The sequence below is a fragment of the Balaenoptera acutorostrata genome, chromosome 4, assembly GCF_949987535.1.
Source record: "Balaenoptera acutorostrata chromosome 4, mBalAcu1.1, whole genome shotgun sequence".
NCBI classification, from domain to species: domain Eukaryota; kingdom Metazoa; phylum Chordata; class Mammalia; order Artiodactyla; family Balaenopteridae; genus Balaenoptera; species Balaenoptera acutorostrata.
This window is the reverse complement of record NC_080067.1, coordinates 15,097,923-15,119,013: the sequence shown is the minus strand read 5'-3', so window position 1 is coordinate 15,119,013 and position 21,091 is coordinate 15,097,923. Positions and strand designations below refer to the sequence as shown.

Genomic DNA, 21,091 nt, shown 5'->3' with positions numbered 1-21,091 from the left:
AAAGAAAAGAAAAGTGTGTTGGCAAATGGGGATGAACAAGCTCACTGGAGCAAACTGTGTATGGGAAGTTGTCGGGTTGCAGAGCAACAGCCTGAAAGACCACCAAAATGAGTTTATAATGTTGGTTCGCTACAAATACCCTCCATTGTAGAGCCTATGTTTGAAATTTCAGTATGACAATTTCACCAGCACCTCTCCAACTCCCTATGCCAAGGCCAAAAGAAACAGTGTGGACATAGTTGATTATTAATGTCTATTCTGACTGGGAAAGGGTGTGGAGTTAGCATGAGATTATCTGCAGAATTTGGCAGGGAGGAGGGGTGATGTAAAGACAAAATGTGAATGTGTTTCCAATCTCAGTCACATGCCAGCATTTTCAAGAGGCAAACACACAGTGAACAAGCCTAGACTGGGAGCAAACATACCTGAAGACCCAGACTCAGCTTTGTCTCTAACGCTGAACCTGCTCTGTCCCTTCAAGCAGGTTCGTCACATCATCAGGCATTGGTTTCCACAATGGTCAAATCAGAAATTTGAATTACATTATTCACTTTCAATTTTTGAACAATTGGAACTTTTTTTTTCCAAGCAAAATTTTCTTTGGAAGCCCGTATATAAAAAATTTCAAAGAAGAAGCAATAATAAAACAATAATAAAATAGTCTGATCAGAGCTGTGGAGCCGTCTTCCTTTTTCATAGCTCTACAACTTCAGAGAATGAGCTCAGAAACCTCTTGATGAAATGATATCTAAAATCTCTTAAAATTTCTAAAACAGTTGATAAGTTTTCTGGGCTACACAGTGCTGGGGGTTCAGGGCTCTGGTCTACCTAGGAATGTATGACATATGAGGCCTTTAAATTCCACTATCTCTGAGTAATTATATTTCAGTAGATTAATTATCTGTGACTGTTTTTTGGTCAATTCATTTTGCTTTTTAAAATTTTATTCTCTATTTTATAGATAATTTCCATGGAGGACATTTTGAGATCCATTTTAATCAAGTGCGAGTTCCTGCCACCAACTTAATACTAGGTGAGATAAGTTTGGAAAAATGATTCTCTATTATTTTGTTTTAAAATAATTTCAGGGCTAAATCTGGAAAATATACGAAGTATACCATATTTTAGATACTTTCCCCTCTTATTTACTCCATTTATAAAGGAAAATTTTTTCCTTTGGTGGATTTTTCTTACATGGAATAATAAGGTTTTATTTAAGTATTTGATGTGGTATCACATCAGTTGAAAACACAGCTAAATACAAAAATTATACAATTCAGAGCAACACACTTTTTCCTGAAACATGATCTTCAAACCTCTACTTGTTTTACTAAAACCTCACTACTTTCTGAATTCAAGTCATATACACATTAGAAGCATAAATAACTTTGAACACTGTATGCCTGGAATGACTCCATCCTCTTGCTTGTTGGAATCCTACTCAACCTTCAGGGAACACCTCTGATGCCACCTCTTTCAGGAAGGTTCTTGTGTTCCTCATCTCATCCACTCAACAAGCCCCTGATCCTGCCAGGCCCTAAGATTACCATGATGAACAGACAGCATCTCCCTCCTTTGCCTTTCTTGTCCCTCTCCATATCCCTTATCCCTAGCATCCTTGCCCCTCTTCTAGGTTCTAAACTCGGGTCTGTGTCTTATCTACCATTGTAACCATTGCAGCACTAACAAAACAACTTATGCAGAGTAGGTACTCAAAAGACAGTTCTTAAATTTGATCCACGTTTTTGTTGATGGTGGTTTAAAATACATAGAAATCAAAGTTCCATAAAGGTATAGTGAACCTTTTTACAGAACTGACTTTTTTCCTACCGGAATGCCATTTTTATTGAGGGCAGCTCATTAGTTTCTCAGGATTTATGTAAATAACAAAAGAAATAGGCTGTGGTCATGTTATCCTTTCTTTCTCACAGGTGAAGGTAGGGGATTTGAAATTGCCCAAGGCCGCCTTGGACCTGGCAGAATCCACCACTGTATGAGAACAATAGGTTTGGCTGAACGTGCTTTACAGATCATGTGTGAACGGGCAAAACAAAGGGTGGCCTTTAAGAAGAAACTGTATTCACATGTAAGGATAATTACTTATTTGAATTTATTGTAGCCCAATGCACTACACTAACCTTGAACCAAAACAGCATTATTTGATCAGCAAGAGATTTCCTCTGCATAAACAAGGAGAAAATATGTTTTCCACAAAACATATTTATGTCTGAATTTAAATATAGTCTGACCAGAGGTAGTTATCTTTGTGAAAGATTAAATAACTCTTTAAGTGCTGCAACACCTCAGCACACAGAGTGTGGACAATTCCTTCAACTTTCCCAGACTCTCATTCTCTAGAGAACCTCGTACAGTAGCCCTCTCTGTGGACATGAGAAGGCTGTTGTAAGGAGGAAGGAAGCCTTGTCCTTTGGCTTTCTGGAAGGAATTAGGACAGATAAGTGGAGAGATATAGGAAAATAGCCTAAAACTCAGTGAAATAAGAGAGATATAAAAATGGAATGGACTGCTTTAAAAAAGAAGTGAGCTTCCTGTCAATGGAGAAATGCAAGTAGAAATGGAATCAACATTTGGTGGGATGTTCATGATATTTTGAATTCTCATCTCTAAATTATGTACTACTGAGTCTGTTGTTTACAAAGTACAGTAAACAATATAGTTACATCCTTACATCCAGGCACTATAATCCAAATTCGAGAATATTTATCAAGAGAAAAAGAGACGGTACTTCCCTGGTAGGGCAGTGGTTAAGAATCTGCACGCCAATGCAGGGGACACAGGTTCGAACCCTGGTCCAGGAAGATCCCACACGCCATGGAGCAACTAAGCCCGTGCGCCACAACTACTGAGCCTGTGCTCTAGAGCCCACGAGCCACAACTACTGATCCTGTGAGCCACAACTACTGAAGCCCGTGCACCTAGAGCCTGTGCTCTAAAACAAGAAAAGCCACTGCAATGAGAAGCCTGTGTGCTACAATGAAGAGTAGCCCCACTCGCCGCAACTAGAGAAAAACCTGCACACAGCAACGAAGACCCAATGCAGCCAAAAATAAATAAATAAATTTATTAAAAAAAAAAAAAAAGAGGAAAAGACGCTATCATTTCAGACTTCCTTGCTTACAAGAAATGTTGAAGGGAGCTTTTAAGCTGAAATAGAAAAATTTTAAGAGAAATGAGATATCCAAATCATCTCCCCAAAAGCCCTTCTAAATTTTAAGGAGGCAAGAAAAATTATTATTAAATAATTAATACTTATGATTGCTAACATGTAGTGTTAGGTCACACTTGTAGTGATAAAATTGTATTCTAGAGAACCTCGCTCGACATGTTTGCTGGACATGTGTATTTTGGTACATTTTATAAGATTGTCACAAATGTACTTTACAACCCCTTGTAAAGTACATTTGTGACAATCATAAAAATTTTGCAGTATATTTTTTAACTTGAATTCCTATAGGCCATGATTGCTTTTTTTTGAGATATTATTCAGCATATCTATGATTTAGTTGTAACATTGTTCTTATGGAAAAATAACAGCCTGCTTTATGGCACATACCTAGGAATAATTTGTGGAAGAACCCCTTTAGTTAACATTGAGGGCAAGGGTTCAGCTGTTAGATGGGCACTGTTGGAAAAGGTAAGAAGATGTGAATGTTTGAGGCCATGGATACAACTCCACAATGCTGATGGAGTAGGAGCTAAAGAGTTGCTCACGGCATCAACTGTCACTTCTTACACTTTTCTCTTTTCAAGATTGCCTGGGAGGAGCTTCAAGATGGCAGAAGAGTAAGACATGGAGATCACCTTCCTCCCCACAAATATATCAGAAATACATCTACATGTGGACCAACCCCTACAGAACACCTACTAAATGCTGGCAGAAGACCTCAGACCTCCCAAAAGGCCAAAAACTCCCCACGTACCTGGGTAGGGCAAAAGAAAAAAGAAAAAACAGAGACAAAAGAATAGGGATGGGACCTGCACCAGTGGGAGGCAGCTGTGAAGGAGGAAAGGTTTCCACACACTAGGAAGCCCTTTCAAGGGCGGAGACTGCAGGTGTCAGAGGGGGAAACTTCGGAGCCACAGAGGAGAGCGCAGCAACAGGGGTGCAGAGGGCAAAGCGGAGAGATTCCCGCACGGAGGATCGGTGCCGACCAGCACTCACCAGCCCTAGAGGCTTCTCTGCTCACCCGCCGGGGCAGGTGGGGGCTGGGAGCTGAGGCTCGGGCTTCAGAGGTCAGATCCCAGGGAGAGGACTGGGGCTGGCTGCGTGAACACAGCCTGAAGGGGCTAGTGCGCCACAGCTAGCCAGGAGGGAGTCCAGGAAAAAGTCTGGAGCTGCCGCAGAGGCAAGAGACTTATTCTTGCCTCTTTGTTTCGCGGTGCACGAGGAGAGGGGATTCAGAGCACCGACTAAATGAGCTCCAGAAATGGGTGCATCAGCACAGACACCAGGAATGGGCATGAGATGCTAAGGCTGCTGCTGCAGCCACCAAGAAGCCCGTGTGCAAGCACAGGTCACTATCCACACCTCCCCTCCTGGGAACCTGTGCAGCCCGCCACTGCCAGGGTCCCGTGATCCAGGGACAACTTCCCCAGGAGAACACACGGCGCACCTCAGGCTGTTGAAACGTCATGCCAGCCTCTGCCGCCACAGGCTCACCCTGCATTCCGTACCCCTCCCTCCCCCCAGCCTGAGTGAGCCACAGCCCCCTAATCAGCTGCGTCTTTAACCCCATCCCGTCTGAGAGAAGAACAGATGCCCTCAGGCGACCTACACGCAGAGGCGGGGCCAAATCCAAAGCTAAACCCCAGGAGCTGTGCGAACAAAGAAGAGAAAGGGAAATTTCTCCCAGCAGCCTGAAAAGCAGCGGATTAAAGCTCCACAAACAACTTGGTGTACCCTACATCTGTGGAATACCTGAATAGACAACAAATCTTCCCAAAATTGAGGTGGTGGACTTTGGGAGCAATAATATATATATATTTTTTCCGTTTTCTCTTTTTGGGAGTGTGTATGTATATGTTTCTGTGTGTGATTTTGTCTGTATAGCTTTGCTTTTACCATTTGTCCTAGGGTTCTGTCTCTCCGTTTTTGTTTTTGTTTTTTTTTTGGGGGGGTATAGTTTTTAGCACTTATCATTGGTGGATTTGTTTTTTGGTTTAGTTGCTCTCTCTTTTTTTTTTATTACTTAAATTTTTTTTCAATAATTATTTTTTATTTTATTAATTTTATTTTATTTATTTATTTATTTTTCTTTCTTTCTTTCCTTTTTTCTCCCTTTAATTCTGAGCCATGTGGATGACAGGGTCTTGGTGCTCCAGCCAGGCATCAGGCCTGTGCCTCTGAGGTGGGAGAGCCAAGTTCAGGACATTGGTCCACCAGAGACCTCCCAGCTCCACGTGATATCAAATGGTGAAAATCTCCCAGAGATCTCCATCTCAATGCCAAGACCCAGCTCCACTCAACGACCCGCAAGCTACAGTGTTGGACACCCTATGCCAAACAACTAGCAAGACAGGAACACAACCCCACCCATTAGCAGAGAGGCTGCCTAAAATCATGATAAGGTCACAGACACCCCAAAACACACCACCAGAGGCAGACCTGCCCACCAGAAAGACAAAATCCACCCTCATCCACCAGAACACAGGCAATAGTCCCCTCCACCAGGAGGCTGACACAACCCACTGAACCAATCTTGGCCACTGGGGGCAGACAGCAAAAACAACAGGAACTACAAACATGCAGCCTGTAAAAAGGAGACCCCAAACACAGTAAGATAAGCAAAATGAGAAGACAGAGAAATACACAGCAGATGAAGGAGCAAGGTAAAAATCCACCAGACCAAACAAATGAAGAGGAAATAGGCAGTCTACCTGAAAAAGAATTCAGAATAATGATAGTAAAGATGATCCAAAATCTTGGAAATGGAATGGAGAAAATACAAGAAACATTTAACAAGGAACTAGAAGAACTAAAGAGCAAACAAACCATGATGAACAACACAACAAATGAAATTTAAAATTCTCTAGAAGGAATCAAGAGCAGATTAACTGAGGCAGAAGAACGGATAAGTGACCTGGAAGATAATATAGTGGAAATAACTACTGCAGAGCAGAATAAAGAAAAAAGAATGAAAAGAATTGAGGACAGTCTCAGAGACCTCTGGGGACAACATTAAATGCACCAACATTTGAATTATAGGAGTCCCAGAAGAAGAAGGGAAAAAGAAAGGGACTGAGAAAATATTTGAAGAGATTATAGTTGAAAACTTCCCTAATATGGGAAAGGAAATAGTTAATCAAATCCAGGAAAGGCAGAGAGTCCCATACAGGATAAATCCAAGGAGAAACACGCCAAGACACATATTAACAAAACTATCAAATATTAGATACAAAGAAAAAATATTAAAAGCATCAAGGGAAAAACAACAAATAACATAAAAGGGAATCCCCATAAGGTTAACAGCTGATCTTTCAGCAGAAACTCTGCAAGCCAGAAGGGAGTGGCAGTACATATTTAAAGTGATGAAAGGGAAAAACCTAAAACCAAGATACTCTACCCAGCAAGGATCTCATTCAGATTCAACAGAGAAACTAAAACTTTTACTGACAAGCAAAAGCTAACAGAATTCAGCACCACCAAACCAGCTTTACAACAAATGCTAAAGGAACTTCTCTAGGCAAGAAACACAAGAGAAGGAAAGGACCTACAATAACAAACCCAAAACAATTAAGAAAATGGTAATAGGAACATACATATAGATAATTACCTTAAATGTAAACGGATTAAATGCTCCAACCAGAAGACCTACACTGGCTGAAAGGATACAAAAACAAAACCCGTATATATGCTGTCTACAAGAGACCCACTTCAGACCTAGGGACACATACAGACTGAAAGTGAGGGGATAGAAAAAGATATTCCATGCAAATGAAAATCAACAGAAAGCTGGAGTAGCAATTCTAATATCAGACAAAATGGACTTTAAAATAAAGACTATTACAAGAGACAAAGAAGGACACTATATAATGATCAAGGGATCAATCCAAGAAGAAGGTATAACAATTGTAAGTATTTATGCACCCAACGTAGGAGCACCTCAATACATAAGGCAAATACTAACAGCCATAAAAGGGGAAATCGACAGTAACACAATCATAGTAGGGGACTTTAACACCCCACTTTCACCAATGGACAGATCATCCAATATGAAAATAAATAAGGAAACACAAACTTTAAATGATACATTAAACAAGATGGACTTAATTGATATTTATAGGACATTCCAGCCAAAAAGAACAGAATACACTTTCTTCTCAGGTTCTCATGGAATATTCTCCAGGATGGATCATATCTTGTGTCACAAATCAAGCCTCAGTAAATTTAAGAAAATTGAAATCGTATCAAGTATCTTTTCCTACTACAACGCTATGAGACTAGCTATCAATTACAGGAAAAAAGCTGTAAAAAAATACAAACACGTGGAGGCTAAACAATACACTACTTAATAACCAAGAGATCACTGAAACAATCAGAAAGGAAATCAAAAAATACCTAGAAACAAATGAAAATGAAAACAGATGACCCAAAACCTATACGATGCAGCACAAGCATTTCTAAGAGGGAAGTTTATAGCAATACAATCCTACCTTAAGAAACAAGAAACATCTCAAATAAACAGCCTAACCTTACACCTAAAGCAATTAGAGAAAGAAGAACAAAAAACCCCAAAGTTAGGAGGAGGAAAGAAATCATAAAGATCAGATCAGAAATAAATGAAAAAGAAATGAAGGAAACAATAGCAAAGATCAATAAAACTAAAAGCTGTTTCTTTGAGAAGATAAACAAAATTGATAAACCATTAGCCAGACTCATCAAGAAAAAGAGGGAGAGGACTCAAATCAATAGAATTAGAAATGAAAAAGGAGAAGTAACTACTGACACTGCAGACACTGCAAAGGATCATAATTGATTACTACAAGCAAATCTATGCCAAAAAATGGACAACCTGGAAGAAATGGAAAAATTCTTAGAAAAGCACAACTTTCTGAGACTGAACGAGGAAGAAATAGAAAATATAAACAGACCAATCACAAGCACTGAAATTGAAACTGTGATGAAAAATCTTCCAACAAACAAAAGCCCAGGACCAGATGGCTTCACAGGCGAATTCTATCAAACATTTAGAGAAGAGCTAACACCTATCCTTCTCAACTCTTCCAAACTATAACAGAGGGAGGAACACTCCCAAACTCCTTCTACGAGGTCACCATCACCCTGATACCAAAACCAGACAAAGATGTCACAAAGAAAGAAAACTACAGGCCAATATCACTGATGAACATAGATGCAAAAATCCTCAACAAAATACTAGCAAACAGAATCCAACAGCACATTAAAAGGATCATACACCATGATCAAGTGGGGTTTATCCCAGGAATGCAAGGATTCTTCAATATATGCAAATCAATCAATGTGATACACCATATTAACAAACTGAAGAAGAAAAACCATATGATCATCTCAATAGATGCAGAAAAAGCTTTTGACAAAATTCAATACCCATTTATGATAAAAACCCTCCAGGAAGTAGGCATAGAGACAACTTACCTGAACCTAATAAAGGCCATATATAACAAACCCACAGCCAACATCGTCCTCAATGGTGAAAAACTGAAACCATTTCCACTAAGATCAGGAACAAGACAAGGTTGCCCACTCCCACCACTATTATTCAACATTGTTTTGGAAGTTTTAGCCACAGCAATCAGAGAAGGAAAAGAAATAAAAGGAATCCAAATCAGAAAAGAAGAACTAACGCTGTCACTGTTTGCAGATGACATGATACTATACATAGAGAATCCTAAAGATGCTACCAGAAAACTACTAGAACTGATCAATGAATCTGGTAAAGTAGCAGGATACAAAATTAATGTACAGAAATCTCTTGCATTCCTATGCACTAATGATGAAAAATCTGAAAGTGAAATTAAGGAAACACTCCCATTTACCACTGCAACAAAAACAATAAAATACCTAGGAATAAACCTACCTAGGAAACAAAAGACCTGTATGCAGAAAAATATAAGACACTGATGAAAGAAATTAAAGATGATACAAATAGATGGAGAGATATACCATGTTCTTGGATTAGAAGAATTAGCATTGTGAAAATGACTCTACTACCCAAAGCAATCTACAGATTCAGTGCAATCCCTATCAAATCACCACTGGCATTTTTCACAGAACTAGAACAAAAAATTTCACAATTTGTATGGAAACACAAAAGACCCCAAATAGCCAAAGCAATCTTGAGAAAGAAAAATGGAGCTGGAGGAATCAGGCTCCCTGACTTCAGATTATACCACAAAGCTACAGTAATCAAGACAGTATGGTACTGGCACAAAAACAGAAATATAGATCAATGGAACAGGATCCAAAGCTCAGAGATAAACCCATGCACATATGGTCACCTTATTTTTGATAAATGAAGCAAGAATATTCAATGGAGAAAAGACAGCCTCTTCAATAAGTGGTGCTGGGAAAACTGGACAGCTACAGGTAAAAGAATGAAATTAGGACACTCCCTAACACCACACACAAAAATAAACTCAAAATGGATTAAAGACCTAAATATAAGGCCGGATACTATAAAACTCTTAGAGGAAAACATAGGCAGAACACTATGACATAAATCACAGCAAGATCCTTTTTGACCCACCTCCTAGCAAAATGGAAATAAAAGCAAAAATAAAGAAATGGGACCTAATGAAACTTAAAATCTTTTGCACAGTAAAGGAAATCATAAACAAGACGAAAAGACAACCCTCAGAATGGGAGAAAATATTTGCAAATGAAGCAACTGGCAAAGGATTAACCTCCAATTTTAGAAGCAGCTCATGCAACTCAGTATCAAAAAAACAAACAACCCCATCCAAAAATGGCCAGAAGACAGAAATAGACCTTTCTCCAAAGAAGACATACAGATGGCCAAGAAGCACATGAAAAGCTTCTCAACATCACTAATTATTAGAGAAATGCATATCAGAACTACAATTAGGTATCACCTCACACCAGCTAGAATGGGCGTCATCAGAAAATCTACAAACAGCAAATGCTGGAGAGGGTGTGGAGAAAAGGGAACCCTCTGGCCCTGTTGGTGGGAATGTAAATTGATACAGCCACTATGGAGAACAGTATGGAGGTTCTTTAAAAAACTAAAAATAGAATTTCCATATGATCCAGCAATCCCTCTACTGGGCATATACCCAGAGAAAACCATGATTCAAAAAGACACATACACCCCAATGTTCATTGCAGCACTATTTACAATAGCCAGGTCATGGAAACAACCTAAATGCCCATCGACAGACGAATGGATAAAGAAGATTTGGTACATGTATACAATGGAATATTACTCAGCCATAAAAAGGAATGAAATTGGTCATTTGTTGAGACGTGAATGGATTTAGAGACTGTCATACAGAGTGAAGTAAGTCAGAAAGAGAAAAACAAATATCGTATATTAACGCATGTATGTGCAACCTAGAAAAATGGTACAGATGAACCGGTTTGCAGGGCAGAAGTTGAGACACAGATGTAGAGAACTAATGTATGGACACCAAGGGGGTGAAAGTGGCGGGGGGCTGGGGGTGGGTGTGTGATGAATTGGGTGATTGGGATTGACATATATACACTGATATGTATAAAATAGATGACTAATAAGAACCTGCTATATAAAAAATAAATAAAATAAAATTTTAAAAAAAGAAATAATACAGATAGAAACCTTGTACCTTTGACCCAGTTTCCCCCAATTGCAACATCTTATCAAACTATAATACATAATCAGAACCAAGATATTGTCATCAATACAGTCAAGATACATAACATTTCCATTACCACAAAGAGCCCTCATGTTGTCCTTTTATAGCTGCACCCATTTCACTCTCACCCCTCCTCCCTCCTTAACTCCTGGCAACCACTAATCTGTTCTTCATCTTTATAATTTTGTCATTTCAGGAAAGAAATTATACAGTCTTTAAACTTTTGTGGTTGGTTTTTTTCATTCAGCATAATTCTTTGGAGATTCATCCAGGTTATATGTATCAGTAGCTGGCTTCTTTTTATTGTTGAGTAGTATTCCTTGGTGTGGATTATCACAGTTTAACTATTCACCTGTTGAGGGATATTTGGGTTCTTTCCAGTTTTGAGCTGTTACAAATAAAGCTGCTATAAACATTCAAGTATAGGTTTTAGCATCAACTTAATTCTTTATTTCTCTGGTATAAATGCCTAAAAACTCAGTTGCTGGGTCATACAGTAGTTGCATGTTTAGTTTTTTAAGAAACCACCAAACTGTCTTCCAGAATGACTATGCCATTTTTCATTCTCACCAGCTGTGTATAAGTGATCCAGTTTCTTAGGAGAACATTATGTGTAATGTTGGCTGTAGATTTTTTGTAGATGTTCTTTGTTAAGTTGAATTCCCCTCTACAATTAGTTTTCTGAGAGTTTTTATCATGAATGAATGTTGAATTTTGTCAAATGATTTTTCTGCATTAATTTGTATGACCATGTGATTTTTTTTTCATCTTGTTAATATGATGGAGTACATTGATGGATTTTCAATACTATACTAGCTTTGCATCCTTAGAATAAACCCTACTTTGTCATTATGTATAATTCTTTTTATTTTTTTGGAAAGTTTTGGTTTTTTAAAAATTTACTATTTATTTATTTATTTTGGCTGTGCCAGGTCTTAGTTGCAGCATGTGTGATCTTTAGTTGCAGCATGTGGACTTAGTTGTGGCACGTGGGTTCTTAGTTGAAGTATGCAGACTTCTTAGTTGTGGCATGTGAACTCTTAGTTGCTGCATGCATGCAGGATCTAGTTTCCCGACCAGGGATTGATCACGGGCCCCCTGCATTCGGAGCACAGAGTCTAACCCACTGGCCCACCAGGGAAGTCCCGAGAGTTATGTTTTATTTGGTGGAAATTTTTAGGACTTCAAGCCTGAGAGGCAGCATCTCAAGTAACCCGGAGAGAACTGTTCCTAGGAGGGAGCCAGGATATATAGGAGTTTTGCAACAAAGGGCAGGTAGTCTGAACGTCAAAGATTATTGTTAATTAAAGAAAACCAGATTGTCTAGATTTATGTTAATTCTTCTTTAAACATTTGGTAGAGTTCTCCAATGAAACAATTTGGGCCTGGAGATTTGGTCTGGGGTTAGTTTTTAATTTACAATTCAGTTTCCTTAATAGCTATAGGGTTATTCACATTATCTATTTTATATTGAATGAATTGTGGTGGTTTGTATTTTTTGAGGAAGTGATCCATTTTGTCTAAGCTGTCAATTTTATGTGTTTAGAGTTGTTCATAATATTCTCCCGTTATCCTATTGATGTCTGCAGGGTCTTCAGTGATATTCCGTTTCATTACTGAAATTGGTTATTTGTGCCTTCCTTTTCCTTTGTCTGTCTTGTTAAAGGTCTGTCAATTTTACTGGTCTTTTCAAAGAATATATATTAATTATTAATATATAAAATTATACAATATAATAATTGATATGACAACATTAACAAGATCTTTGTTTCATTGATTTTCTCTATTTTTTTGGTTTTGTTTTCAATTTTATTGATTTCTGCTATTTATCATATCCTTTCTTTTGCTTTCTTCAGACTTATTTTGCTCTTTTTTTATAGGTTCTTGGTGCGGTAGCAAGGAGTATTGATGTGAGATTTTTCCTATTTTCTAATCTATGTGTTTAGTGCTGTAAATTTTCCTCTCAACACTGCTTTACCTGTATTCCACAAATTTTTATGTATTGTATTTTTATATTAATCCCAAGTGTATTTTTCAATTTTCCTTGAGATCCTCTTTTTAAAAATTTTTTAATTAATTAATTTGTTTATTTTAATGCTATTCTTTAAAAAAATTTTTTTGGTCTATTTTCTCTCTGTGGTTCAGATTGGGCAATTGCTATTGTCCTGTCTTCCAGTTCACTGATTTGTTCCTTTGTCCCCTCCATTCTGCTGTTGAGCCCATCCACTGAGCTTTTTATTTAAATGGTTATATTTTTCAGTTACAAAATATCCATTTTTTTCTTCTTTATTTCTTCTTAGTAATTTCATTACTAAGACTTAAGTTCCTTTGCTGAGGCTTTCTATTTTCTCATTTGTTTCAGTTGTGTTTCTATTTACTGATTGAAGCATTTTTATCATAGTTGCTTTAAAATCTTTGTCAGAAATTATAACATTTCTGTCATCTCAGAGTTGTCATCATCATAAATTTTGAGACTTCCTGGGTTTTGGCATAACAAATAATTTTTTATTAAAACCTAGACATTTTCATATTATGTTATGAGATTCTGGATCTTATTTAAACTTTCTATTTTAGCTGGGTTTCTCTGACACTGCTCTGTTAGAGGAAGGGGTTGCACCTCATTACTGCCAGGCAGAGGTAGGTAGAAGTCCAGCTTCCTGCTCAGCCTCCACTGGTAGCTGAGGAAAGGGGTGCATTCTCATCACCGGGTGGTCCCCAATGACATCATAGAGGGGAGGGAACTTGTTCCTGGTGTTGCTCCTTACTTGACACTCTCTGTCTGATACCACCCTGGCAGGAGTGTTGAGGTACCTCATCTCGCACTCACAAGGGTGGAAGTCTGTGCTGGCATGAGTAGGAGTGGGGCCAGTGCTTTTTTCTTTAGTATTGGCTTGGGTAGAGTGGTTATTCTCTAAGTTTTCTGTCTTTCTAGCTGCCCCTTCCCAATCCTTCAGCTAAAGACAGTATTTGTTGAGGCTGTTTTTTGTTTGATTTTTGTCTGTGCTCATTGGTATTTCCAGGTTGCTGGCTTCTTCAGCTCCAAGTCTGGGATATATGAGACAAAGAGGAAATGGAGGGAACTTACTACCATGTTGTTCTTCTGTTCCCAAAGTCCCTGGCCAGTCTGGCTTCTTCTCTCTACCTTTCAGAGTCTTCTTGTGTTTGTTCTTTGGATGATGCCCAAGATTTTAGTTGTACTTTGCAGGAGGAATAGGGAAAAGTACATCTATTCCATCTTCCTGGAAATAGAAGTCTTTGGAAATACCAATTTCATAATTTGTGCAAGTATTCTATAAACCACAATGTGGAGCACTCTGGGAAAACCTGAACTGGAGAATAGGGACTGGTGCTGAAGCTGAGGTAGTCTGCTCCACTCTAGATCTGGCGCTTGGGAAACACACACTCAGACATGTATGCAGAGCACATAAATTTAGCAACTTAGATGAAATGGATCAATTCCTCAAAAGCCACAAAATACCAAAACTCACTGAATGTGAAATAGATAACCTGAATGGTTCTACAACTATTAAAGAAGCTGAATACACAGTTTAAAATATCCTGAGAAAAGAAATTTTCAGGCCCAAATGGTATCACTGGTAAATTCTGCTAAACAGTTAAAGAAGAAATAACACAAATTCTACACAATCTCTTCCAGAAAAATGAAGAGGAGGAAGCACTTGCCAACTCATTTATGAGACCAGAATTACACTAATCCAAAACCAGACAAGAACAAACTACAGACCAGTATAGATGCAAAAACCTAGCAAATGTAATCCAGCAATATGTAAAAAGAACAACCAAGTGAGGTTTATCCCAGGAATGCAAGGCTGATGCATATTCAAATATCAATCATTAAGAAAATTAGTCATTGTAATGTGCCATATTAACAGCCTAGAAAAGAAAAACCACATGATCATATCGATTGATAGAAAAAGGCACTTGACAAAATTCAGCATCTATTCATGATAAACCTCTCAACATACTAGAAATAGAAAGGAATTTATTTAACCTAATGCGGAGCATCTAAAAATTCTACAGCTAACATCGTACTTAATAATGAAAGACTGAATGTTTTCATTCCCAAGATTGGGAACAAAGCAAGGATGTTTACTCTCACCACTGCTCTTTTTTTTTTTTAACACTTTTTAAAATTTTATTTATTTATTTATTTTTAGCTGTGTTGGGTCTTCATTGCTGCACGCAGTCTTTCTCTAGTTGGGGCGAGGGGGGGTTACTCTTCATTGCAGTGCGCAGACTTCTCATTGTGGTGGCTTCTCTTGTTGCAGAGCATGGGCTCTAGGTGCGCAAGCTTCAGTAGTTGTGGAACGTGGGCTCAGTAGTTGTGGCTCATGGGCTCTAGAGCATAAGCTCAGTAGTTTTGGCACACAGGCTTAGTTGCTCTGTGACATGTGGGATCTTCCCGGACCAGGGCTCGAACCCATGTCCCCTGCATTGGCAGGCGTATTCTTAACCACTGTGCCACCAGGGAAGTCCCATCACCACTGCTCTTTATCATCATAGAGGAAGTCTTAGCCATTGTGGTGAGACAAGAAAAAGAAATAAAGTGTATAGTTGGGGGAAAGAATAGATAAAACTGCCCCTCTTTGCAGACAACATGATTGTGTAGAAAATCCTTAGGAATCTACCAAACAGAACAAAACAATCCTCCTAGAACTAATAATAAGTGAGTTTAGCAAAGTCATAGGATTGAATCAACACATAAAATTAATTTTATTTCTGTATACTAGCAATGAACAATTTTATTTCTGTATACTAGCAGTGAACAATCGGAAGCTGAAATTTTTAAAATACCATTTACAATAGACTAAGAAAGGAAATAGGTACAAATCTAACAAAACATGTATAGAATCTACATGCTAAAAATTATAAAAGTGTAAAAGAAACCAAAAGAAGCCTAAATAAATACAGAGAAATACTGTGTTCATGGATTGGAAGGCTAACATAGTAAAGATGTGAGCTATTCTCAAATTGATCTATAGATTTAATGTAATTCCAATCAGAATCCCAGCAGAACATTTTTGTAGATATAAACAAGTTGATCCTAGAATTTATATGGAAATGCAGAGAAACTAAAATAATAAAACAGTTTGAAAAAGAAGAGTAAAGTTGGAGGAATCACAGTATCTGATTGAAGACTTACCGTAAGCTACGACAAGACAATGTGGTATAAGGAGAGACACATAGGTCTTTGGAACAGAATAGCAGGTCTAGAAATAGACTCATAAAAACATGGGTCAATTGACTTTTATATATAGGTGAAAATATCACGAAGATAAAAGTCTCCTGACCTGGTATTAGGCAAAATGTTCTTAGACATGCACCAAAAACATGACACATAAGGGAAAAAAATTGACAAATTGGACTTCATTAAAATTGAGCACTTTGGCACTATGAAAGTCACTATTAAGAGAATGAAAAAAGCTATGGACTGGGAGAAAATGTTTGCAAATTGCCTATCTAACAAATGACTGAATAATGAACTCTCTAAGCCCAGCTCTCTAAGCCCAATTAAAAAATGGGCAAATGACTTGAACAGACTTGTCACCAAACAATTTATAAATGGCAAATAAACACATCAAGAGGTGACCAATATCATCAGCAATTAGGGAAATGCAAATTAAAACCACCATGAGATATCTCTGCACATTGTTAAAATGGCTAAAATTTAAAAATACTGATGATAGCGAGTGCTGATGGTTTGGAGAGTAACTGGAACTCATATACTGCTGGTGGGAATGCAAAATTGTACAGTCACTCTGGAAAACTTCGACGGCTTCTTATAAGTATTTACCACATGACCTAACAATTCCACTCCTGGTATTTGCTTTAAAAAGTGAAAAGGTGTGTTCACACAGAAACCCATATACAGATATTTACAGAAGCTCTGTTAATAATTCACCAAAAACTGGAAACAACCCAAATGTCCTTCAACAGGTGAATGGAAAAACAAATCGTGGTACATCCCTACAATGGAATACTACTCAGTGATAAAGAGGCATGGACAGTTGATACACAGAACAATTCGGATGAAATTCAAAGGAATTATGCTGAGTGAAGGAAGCCGGTCTCTAAAGAATACATGCTAAATGATTCCATTTATATGACATTCTGGAAAAGGCAACAGTATAATAACTGAGAACCATTCAGTTGTTGCTAGAGGGCAGAAGTAGGGCTAAAAAGGGGCAGCGTGAGGGAGTTTTTTGGGGGAGATGAAAGTGTTCTGTATCGTGTTTGTGGTTATACCAGTATATACATGTGTTAAAATTCATAGAACTGTTCACCAAAGAAAAAGTTCATGTTTACTAAATAAATAATAGTAATAACACAACAAAAGATGCTGGACCATTCTCACACTGAAATATCTTAGGAATTATCTAGATTGTCAATAAGCAGGTCCACCACCTTACATTTAACCAAGTTTCAATGGGAGTGTGCAGTTAGCATTCAGAAGGGCCAGTAAGGAGTGTCCTGGCAATAAAACAATTGCTCAGTGAGACCATCTTGACTTTAGACACCAGGATATCCAAAATAAATTATTTTTCTGAGCAAATAAAGTTTTTTTCTAAAATCCGCCAATGTTACCTGCAGCATTCCATGGGTATGTGGCTGGCTGGTTATTTCAAACAAATTAACTCTTCCATTTAAAAATATATAGAGGATTTGCCCGGTGGCACAGTGGTTAAGAATCTGCCTGCCAATTCAGGGAACACAGGTTCGAGCCCTGGTCCGGGAAGATCCCACATGTCGTGGAGCAACTAAGCCCATGCGCCACAACTACTGAGCCTGCGTGCCACAACTACTGAAGCCCGCATGCCTAGAGCCTGTGCTCTGCAACAAGAGAGGCCACCACAATGAGAAGCCCACGCACCACAACGAAGAGTAGACCCCACTCACTGCAACTAGAGAAAGCCCGCATGCAGCAACTAAGACCCAACGCAGCCAAAGATAAAATAAATAAATATATTAAAAATATATAATAAAAATAAAAATATATAGAGTAAGGCTTGAGAACAGTCCTTGGCGTAGAGGATGTTTTCACCAAACTACCAGTCTGTGTTACATGTGGACCTCTGACACCAGCTTATCTCCTCCTTCTTCTGCTGCCCTTTGCTCCCCTGCAGGAGGTGGTGGCTCACTGGATCGCTGAAAGCCGCATTGCCATTGAGGAGATCCGCTTGTTGACCTTGAAAGCTGCCCACAGCATTGATACTCTGGGCAGCTCTGGTGCTAAGAAGGAGGTGAGGCCCCTTGGACCACCATCTGCCAAGCCTTCTCCAAGAAGTTTGTCCCACTCTTGGGGCATTCCAGGTTTCATGGTGCCTTGAGGGCACTCAGAATATCGGAAGCTTCCATGTGATTTCGGTTTAAAAATTATAAATGTATAATTTATACACTTATACAATCACCCTTGCTAGTTTTCCTTTCACTGGGCTGCTTTAGGGAATGATTTTCAGGATGCAGAATATCTTCAGCTTTCTTGAGATGCAGCAACAGAAGGTAGAGAAGGTAAATACCAAACTTTATACTGACTTGGAATTGTACCCGGTATGTTACTTTCTGCTAACCTCTTGACCTTGGGCAAAGTATCTGACCTGTCTGCCTATGGCCTAGGGTTCTAGCGAAGACTGACCAAGTTGATACAGAATGCAGAGCACTGTGCTGCCAACTAGAAATGTTTCATAGAAGACACCTCTCGTCCCCTGCCTTCTTATGTTTCTGGCTTATTTGGAATAAGAACATGATTGTTTAATTATAAAAGCAATGAAATTGCCAAGGGAAAACTGATTAGCGAAGACTTTTTAACTCTTTATGATCCCTAAGGTGATGAATGTCACTTATCAGTTGCCTGAAATCCTTTCAGAAACAAGACAATGCAAGTAATAAATAAGTTAATAAAATGTGATTTGGAAGAGATATCTCTTTCCAAAAGGTCTGTGTTGACTGAAATATGTCCGTTAGCTGCATTAGTGGATCTCTGTTGGCTTTCATCAAAGATCGTGTTTCAGTGGTGTGTGTATGTGGGAAAGTTCCCTTGTTTCTTTTCACAAAGAAAATACAGATTATATCAAATTTTATCACATTGTGTATTGTCTAAGAAAGGAACATTCTTTTTATATCTTGTTTATGTAGATTGCAATGATTAAAGTGGCTGCCCCTCGGGCCGTCTGCAAAATTGTTGACCAGGCCATCCAAGTGTGTGGAGGTGCCGGTGTTTCCCACGAATACCCTCTGGCTAACATGTGAGTAGATGTCATTTAATCACCATCTACATTTGATGGGCTTGGAGTTAAAAATCTACAGATGGCTTGATACTAACTGTTTATGAAGAAAATAAAGATAACTAACTTACTTTAAAGCATAATTGAAGGCTAACTGAGGCAATATAGGTATTTTACTATAGAGCTCAGTACCAATAAATAGTTTTATGATTACAATTGTCATTTCACTCAACCATGTTCACTTTTACACTGAGAAGATGCACTGAGGGTTCCTGGGCTGTAAATAACTCATGGGGGTTCACCCTGGAACAGGAAGGAGAGGAGGGGAGCAGAGCAAGGCTTAGGTATGCACTTAGGACACTTTACCACCCACACCCGGAGGCCGTGGCCAGACTGCGGCAGTGCATGCCAGCCACCATCGCATGTCCACATGTGCTTGCTGGGATCAAGAAGGAATACTCTCCACTGCCCATCACCACCAGGCATGGTGCCACCTTCTCTCTCACGCTGGAGATAAGAGGCTGGTGCCCCATCAGTTTATCCCCCATCAATTTTTAATAAGAAAGAACTAAATATATAGTACTATATACTTATAGTATATAAATGTTATATATTCTTCATGGCCTGTGGATTACTTAAGATATCTCCTAGTTCTAGCAAATACTAGTACCTACAGCAAACCAAGACTGAGATTAAGCCCACTGCACTGTGCCATTTAAGATTCCACTCCCAAGATGAGGACTTGAAAATGGCATTTCACAAGCCCTTGGGCTGACTTTCCTTGATTTTCCCTGTGCAATTTTCTTATCACTGCCTTGGCGAGATTTCAAACAATAATAATCTTGGCTTAGAATCAGAGTGACTGATGTTAAAGCATCAGGTTCCTCTTTGATAAGTCCTGCCATCCCTGCTCTTTGTGTTTTTGCAGGTATGCCCTAACGCGAACTTTGCGCTTAGCAGATGGGCCCGATGAAGTTCACCTCTCGGCAGTCGCAAAAATGGAGCTGTGGGACCAAGCCAGAAGCCTGAGGGCCAAGGTGTAGAATTCATTGGCTCCAGCATTTGTATCTCATTCAGATTTTGCAGCAGTTTAAGCACAGGATTAATTACTCACTTTGGTAAAGATTTGAGCATCTGTTTTAATCAGTGGGTTTTGTCATTTCAAGGGTCACACTTAAAATCTTATAATTTCAAGGGTTTCAGTGAAAAGGGAAATTTCATAGCTGTTGTCATTCAGTCTAACACCTAAGTGTATAGCATTTATTTTTTAAACGCTCCTCTTGTAAAGAAATCATGAAATAAATTGGCAAACTAAAGCATAGCGTAAAAATATTTTCACTTTTTTACTTTCAGGAATTGTTCCATTTAAATAAATAGTCAAGGAATATTTAATCACTACTTTGTAAAAAATATTGTGGGATCCCCTTTTTAACATTGGTTTTAGGGGCTGGTTTAACACTTTGTGGTAATGTTTGCCCTGGAGAAGGATGGATGACTGGGTCATTTTAGAGTTTGTATTGCTATAAGCCTCTTCATAATTCAACAGGAAGCATTTATACATAAAATCCGATTGTTACTAGAGGACATGGCATCTTATGAGAAAATATAATTAAGAAAAATTTTAATTATGTATAAAATGTTGATGCTAACAGTGGATAGTTTAACCTACAAGAAAGTTACGCAGTTTTGAGAGGAGATTAAAGACAGTGTTCTCTGAACACCATTCTGTTAATAGCAACACCCTAAGCCAACATCATTGGGGCACTTTAAGTCAGCGCTGCCGAGGACTGCAGCCCGGGCAATGTTGTAAGTCTTGAGCACCTGAATTGTGGTCAGCATAACTGAGGAACTGAATTTTTGATTTTTTAAAAATTTAATTAATCTAAATATAGATTCTCAACTCAGTTACTGGAAAACTTTTAAGTATGCTTGGAATAACTTGTGTATGTGAATTGTCTTTTGCAAATATAAATTTTATGAAATCTAAATACGGAGCAAGT

General features: G+C 38.5%; 1 protein-coding gene across 2 annotated transcripts in view; it reads left to right on the top strand.

Moving 5' to 3' along the window:
* ACAD11 (acyl-CoA dehydrogenase family member 11) overlaps positions 1 to 20,407 on the top strand; it is a 95,797-nt gene extending 75,390 nt beyond the window's left edge. Inside the window, exons 16-20 of one of the 2 annotated variants that reach the window (XM_007180921.2) lie at positions 962 to 1,033; positions 1,932 to 2,086; positions 17,994 to 18,110; positions 19,003 to 19,112; positions 20,020 to 20,407. In XM_007180921.2, the coding sequence (XP_007180983.2) occupies positions 962 to 1,033; positions 1,932 to 2,086; positions 17,994 to 18,110; positions 19,003 to 19,112; positions 20,020 to 20,134 (569 nt within the window). In that variant the 3' untranslated portion in view covers positions 20,135 to 20,407. Of the gene's footprint in view, positions 1 to 961; positions 1,034 to 1,931; positions 2,087 to 3,771; positions 4,214 to 17,993; positions 18,111 to 19,002; positions 19,113 to 20,019 lie in introns of those variants that run through there. The other variant, XM_057545893.1, reaches the window with a different exon arrangement.
* The last annotated feature ends 684 nt before the right edge of the window (positions 20,408 to 21,091 follow it).